A 6,558-nucleotide genomic window follows, 5' to 3' on the forward strand; every position below is an offset into this window, starting at 1 on the left:
GAGGAGGGAGGTTTAAATATGTTTCTTAATGGGGAGGGAGGTTTAAATATGTTTCTTAATGGGGAGGGAGGTTTAAATATGTTTCTAGATGAGGAGGGAGGTTTAAATATGTTTCTTAATGGGGAGGGAGGTTTAAATATGTTTCTTGATGGGGAGGGAGGTTTAAATATGTTTCTTAATGGGGAGGGAGGTTTAAATATGTTTCTTAATGGGGAGGGAGGTTTAAATATGTTTCTTGATGGGGAGGGAGGTTTAGATATGTATCTTGATGAGGAGGGAGGTTTAAAGTAGTATATTTTCTTTATCACCGATATCTGTCCCCTACACTGACTTTCACAAGTTATCATGCTATGTGGACTTCATGTAAGTCGTAGAATAGGTAAAGAGTTTACCTCTTTTGTATGATAGCGTTTTATGTTCTGTTGAAACATAATCCCTCCTGTCCTCCTTTCTCCCTGCCTGCTGTGTTCTGGTGGGGAGTGAGCTGGCACCGTAAGGTGCAGACATCACTATCCTAGAGGCTGTGTCCTGCTGTTTTGCCCTTGAGAACCCTAAACTCCTCCAGGGCCTTGAGAACCCTAAACTCCTCCAGGGCCTTGAGAACCCTAAACTCCTCCAGGGCCTTGAGAACCCTAAACTCCTCCAGGGCCTTGAGAACCCTAAACTCCTCCAGGGCCTTGAGAACCCTAAACTCCTCCAGGGCCTTGAGAACCCTAAACTCCTCCAGGGCCTTGAGAACCCTAAACTCCTCCAGGGCCTTGAGAACCCTAAACTCCTCCAGGGCCTTGAGAACCCTAAACTGATCAAGTAAAAAGAGGAATTCTGTTCTCTCCAAGAAAATGGAAAATAAAATATAAAATCTATTTTTTTTTTGTTCTTTTTTTGTTGTTGTTGTTCTTGCTCCCTCCTCTCTCCAGATGAATACATCTCTGCTGGGCAGTATCGGCATGCTGAACTCTACCCCCCAGCTGAAGTGCATCAAGACCTACCAGGTCCCCCCGGTGCAGCCTGCCTCTCCTGGCTCTCAGAACGCCCTGAAGCTGGCCCGCCTTATCTGGACCTCCAACCGGAACGTTATCCTGATGGCCCACGACGGCAAGGAGCACCGCTTCATGGTCTGAGGGGGGTCAGAGGTTAAACGGTCTCCACCAGGAGGGAGGGGGGGGTCAACTACCTAACCACAACCAGGAAGTGATTGAGAGGAAAAGGCTGTGCAACTATCGTTTACATTGATTACTATTACTGCTATTTCATTGTCCTGTTGTTTACACTGTTGTCCATTTTTTAATTCCTCCACTTTATCTAATTGTTGTTGTTCCTCTCCTCCCCAGACGTTTCCTTTCCTCTTGTTATTTAAAGTGAAACACCACTAGTGTTGCTGTCTAGTCTGTCTTGGTCTTTTCAAAGCCCTTGGTGTGATGATTCGGCTTCTAGATGTAAACTTTACACCTTTAATAGATTGCTGTGTGTGTGTGTGTGTGTGTGTGTGTGTGTGTGTGTGTGTGTGTGTGTGTGTGTGTGTGTGTGTGTGTGTGTGTGTGTGTGTGTGTGTGTGTGTGTGAGTGTGATGGAGAGGTCACGTGTGGATCTGCACTGAGAGGTGTCAGGTGTAAAGTGTGTGTGTGGGTTACGCTTTTATCTTAACTGCACACCAAGCATCTCAGCCATGTGTTAAATAGCACACACACACACACACACACACACACACCCCCCGCTCACCTCTACGGCAACTGATGATGTACACATTTATAAACATGAACGCTTTACCAAGACATTCTCTCCTACCCTCCCAAATGTTTATATTACACCCCTAAGAGAGGGAAGATGTGTTAAAAAAAACATATCATTATTAGGTCCAAGAGAAGGATCATATCATATGAAGAATATATCACTAGAAAGGCTTTATTATTGTTGCTGCTTGTTAGCCTTTTACTACGTACCTCTGTCTGTGTGTTTATTTTCTGTTGGATACTGACTAGAATAGTGTGTCAGGCTAAGATACTCGTATTAATATGTACATTGAGCCAAGGAGTCCTATAGGACGGCCACGGCATAGCAAAGACAAAAAAACGTCGCCCTGATCCTCTTACTGCAGATATACTAGGTTCTGAGAGTATGTACAAGATACTAGGTTCTGAGAGAGTACATACAATATACTAGGTTCTGAGAGTACATACAATATACTAGGTTCTGGGAGTACATACAATATACTAGGTTCTGAGAGTACATAGAAGATACTAGGTTCTGAGAGTATGTACAAGATACTAGGTTCTGAGAGTACATACAATATACTAGGTTCTGGGAGTACATACAGATACTAGGTTGTGAGTATATACAGATACTACTGTAGTTTCTGAGAGTATGGATATATTTTAGAGAGACTTTACATTGACTATATATCCCTGGAATGTGTGCGGATGCTATTATTTTCTTGTTATAAACCACTGGGCCGGCTACGAGTGTTTTTAGGGTCCTTGTTCTTGTTATAAACCCCTGGCCCGGCAACAGGCTACGAGTGTTATTGGGGTCCCTGTGAGTTCCCTGCTGCGCTGCCTGCCCTGCCTGCTCCGCTTCTCTCCACCTCATCTCCGCTCCTGTCAAGTTCCTTTCATTAGCAGTGTAAAAGCTTCTAACGCCAGAGAACACCTACAAGCCCAAGCGTGTCAAAGCTTTTCACAAGTTCTCTCCACAAAAAAAGTACATTTTCTCCCCCCACAATCTTGTCAGACTGCTTTTGATGGTCTTGACTTGACTTCCCTCCAACCTTGGAAGATCTTAATCTATTTTCTCCACTGCCCACTGTAATAGCTTCAGAAAATGTGTTTTTTTGGGGGCAGTTTCTCTGAGAAAGAAATAAAAAAACATTGAGATGGAAAGAGTCAAGGTGAGAAAGACCTGAGGCTAGAGGTGACTGGCAGGAGGATTTCATCAAATTTTTCTTCCAGGCTGCTTAAATTATGTTTTGTAATTCTTTTGAATGAGATGAATGGAACACCGTAGTATCAGTGGGTCTAACACACAACCTTGAGGTTCTCCTTTCTTATAATACTTCTGTATAAAAACAGAGCTGATACTGCTCTCTCAGTGGGGTTTTATTCCTGCACCGGAGAATTTGTCTGAGGTGTCGAAAGACTTCATACATTGGGTGGTAACTAACCTGTCAGAGTGACAGACATGTAAACTACCCGTCAAATGTTTTACAATTAAAGGGTTTTTCTTATTTTTTTTTTTTTTTACTATTTTCTACATTGTAGAATAATAGTGAAGACATAAAAAATATGAGATAATACATATGGAATCATGTAGTAACCTAAAAAGTATTAAACAAATCAGAATATCTTTTAGATTCTAAAAATAGCCACCCTTTGGTTTGATGACAGCTTTGCACACTCTTGGCATTCTCTCAAGCAGCTTTATGATCAATGCTTTTCCAACAGTCTTGAAGGAGTTCCCACATATGCTGAGCACTTGTTGGCTGCTTTTCCTTCACACTGCGGTCCAACTCATCCCAAACCATCTCAATTTGTTTGAGGTCGGGGGATTGTTGAGGCAAGGTCATCTGATGCAGCACTCCATCACTCTCCTTCTTGGTAAAATAGCCCTTATACACCCTGGAGGTGTGTTGATAGTCCCACCACACCCAAACCAGATGGGATGATGTATCGCTGCAGAATGTGGTGGTAGCCATGCTGGTTAAGTGGGCCTTGAATTCTAAAAAAAATCAAATATCCAATTTGGACTCCAGACCAAAGGACACATTTCCACCAGTCTAATGTCCATTGCTCGTGTTTCTTGGCCCAAGCAAGTCTCTTCTTCTTATTGGTGTCCTTTAGTAGTGGTTTCTTTGCAGCAATTTGATCATGAAGGACTGATTCATACAGTCTCCTCTGAACAGTTGATATTGAGATGTCTGTTACTTGAACCTTATGGAGCATTTATTGGGTTGCAATTTCTGTGGCTGTTAACTCTAATGACTTTATCCCCTGCAGCAGAGGTAACTCTGGGTCTTCCATTCCTGTGGCGGTCCTCATGAGAGCCTGTTTCATCATAGTGCTTGATGGTTTTTGTGACTGCACTTGAAGAAACTTCTGTATACCCCCCTACCTTGTGACAACACAACTGATTGGCTCAAATGTGTTAAAAAGGAAAGAAATTCCACAAATTAACTTTTAAGAAGGCACACCTGTTCATTGAAAATGCATTCCAGGTGACTACCTCATGAAGCTGGTTGAGAGACTCATGAAGCTGGTTGAGAGAATGCCAAGAGTGTGCAAAGCTGTCATCAAGCCAAAGGGTAACTATTTGAAGAATCTCAAATATAAAATATATTTTGATTTGTTTAACACTTTTTGGGGGGATACTACATGATCCCATATGGATTATTTCATAGTTTTGATGTCTTCACTGTTATTCTACAATGTAGAAAATAGGGGGGGAAAAATGTCAATAAAGAAAAACCCTTGAATGAGTGAGGTGTTGTAAAACTTTTGACCGGTGTTGTAGTGTTTTGAAACACATTCCATCTCTAGCAGACTGGAGACGTATGGAACACTTGGCTCTGCTGTGATTGGCTGCGGTTCAGGTGTACTTGTCCCTAGAAGGCTAATCTTGGGTCAGTTTTCCATTTCCCCTTAATGGTTAAGCTGATGGGGAAGCTGAGTTTCCTCTGTACCTCCTGTGATTCAGGAGGACCGCTCCGTTCATGGTCTTCCTCTGTGGAGGCTGCTAGCTACCTACTTGCCATGGCTAATGAATTCCCACCAATACACTGCTAGTGTACATGGAGCACTGTCTGTCACGGTGTGGGTTTTGGAGGGCAGGACTACCTCTTTAGTTAGGGTAGGTCTCTATAGAGAAGGTCGTGAGGCTTCCTTCCCTCTCTCCCGATCTCTTCCTCCCTTCCTACCTCCTCCTTCCTCCCCTCCTTGAGCCACGGCCAGTCTCTGTCATTAGGCTGAACCACAGAGACAGACAGGCCCCAGCCCCAGCAGCATGGAGTACACCAGGCAGACTGTAAACAGCGTTCAGTGGGGATAGCTGCTGGGCTCCCTGTCTGCCTGCCTGTCTGCCTGTCTGTCTGCCTGCCTGTCTGTCTGCCTGTCTGCTGCAGCCTCATTTCCTGAACAGTAGGAGACCCAACCCAGCACCAAAACTATTCCCACCTGGTCCTGCAGATATCAAGGAGCCTTCTGGGATCTGGCATGTCTTTGTGTTTCAGGTTGACTGAGTGACATTTACCCTGAGACAAAGATGTTTAACATGTTTTCATAGAGAGGACCAAGTAGTGTGGGGTTTTTTTTTTTTTTTGCTTGGCTGAAATGTTTCTCCAATATAGATTTTAAAAGCTGAAACTAAAGTTTGACACGTGAAGTTTTATGCAATGTTACTCCTCAGACTTGATGAAGATGAAATCTAGCTTCCTGCAGATTTTCTTTCCTAAATGTCACACATTCTGTGAAATTTCTCCCTGCTTGCATGAATGCTCTTTTTTACAATCCAATTCATTATTTATTTTTGAATTAATGAATTCTATCTCTTTTCATTCTTCTGTATTACCGGACAGGAGATTTCAGTTCTGCTATAGCTCAACTGCAGCTAGGACCAATACAGATCTACCTTACGTCTTTCTCTCTCTCTCTCTCTCTCTCTCTCTCTCTCTCTCTCTCTCTCTCTCTCTGTCTCTCTCTCTTCTCTGCATCTCTCTCACACTCCCTCGCTCCGTGCTGAAACACAAACTGTCTCTCCTGCCATTGCTTTAAGTATCCTATTGATCTGTCAGCGCTGCCCTTCTCTTAAATAGAGAGACATAAAAGGACTTCAATGTCAGTTTATTTAATAGGCTAAACGTTGTCTAGTGTGTTGCCAGTGAGATGACGATGGTGGGGATGATGATGATGATGGTGATGAAGATGGTGGTGATGATGATGGTGGTGGTAATGATGATGAAGAATGTGGTGATGATGAAGAATGTGGTGATGGTGGTGATGATGGTGGTGATGATGAAGAATGTGGTGATGACGATGATGGTAGTGATGAAGATGATGGTGGTGATGATGATGGTGGTGATGATGATGATGAAGATGGTGGTGATGATGGTGGTGGTGGTGATGATGATGGAGAAGATGATATTGATCTAGCTTCCCTACTGTCTCTCTGTTGTCGTTTGGCTCTGACGGTGCTCTGTGACTGTACCTGTAACTGTCGTGTACCTGCCGTGCATATGTGCTTTCCATCGTTCACCTAATAATATATTATATTGATGAAGACGTACTGTAATGTCTGTGTTTAAAAACTATTGTGTTTGACTTCTGTGTTCAATAAAAATGATATGTCTGACAGTGACTAGGCTTTTGTGTGAGTGACTCAAGTTGATTCATGTTGAATGTTGATTCATATTGATTCAGACCAGTATCTTGCATGATTACACATTGACTAGGCTTTTGTGTGAATGACTCAAGTTGATTCATGTTGAATGGTGATTCCTATTGATTCAGACCGGTATGATTACACAGTACACACATATAGATATATATATATATATATAGATATATATATATA

At 42.7% G+C, this 6,558-nt stretch overlaps 1 protein-coding gene across 2 annotated transcripts in view; it reads left to right on the forward strand.

Annotated features, from left to right (window-relative positions):
* Positions 1-6,342, forward strand: part of wdr7 (WD repeat domain 7) — a 403,835-nt gene extending 397,493 nt beyond the window's left edge. For both annotated transcript variants that reach the window (XM_045693965.2, XM_082956906.1), the window contains one exon: positions 918-6,342. In XM_045693965.2, coding sequence (XP_045549921.1) covers positions 918-1,121 — 204 coding nt within the window. In that variant the 3' untranslated portion in view covers positions 1,122-6,342. The remainder of the gene's footprint in view (positions 1-917) is intronic.
* The last annotated feature ends 216 nt before the right edge of the window (positions 6,343-6,558 follow it).

Source organism: Salmo salar, chromosome 01, assembly GCF_965601325.2.
Source record: "Salmo salar chromosome 01, fSalSal1, whole genome shotgun sequence".
Classification (NCBI taxonomy): Eukaryota; Metazoa; Chordata; class Actinopteri; order Salmoniformes; family Salmonidae; genus Salmo; species Salmo salar.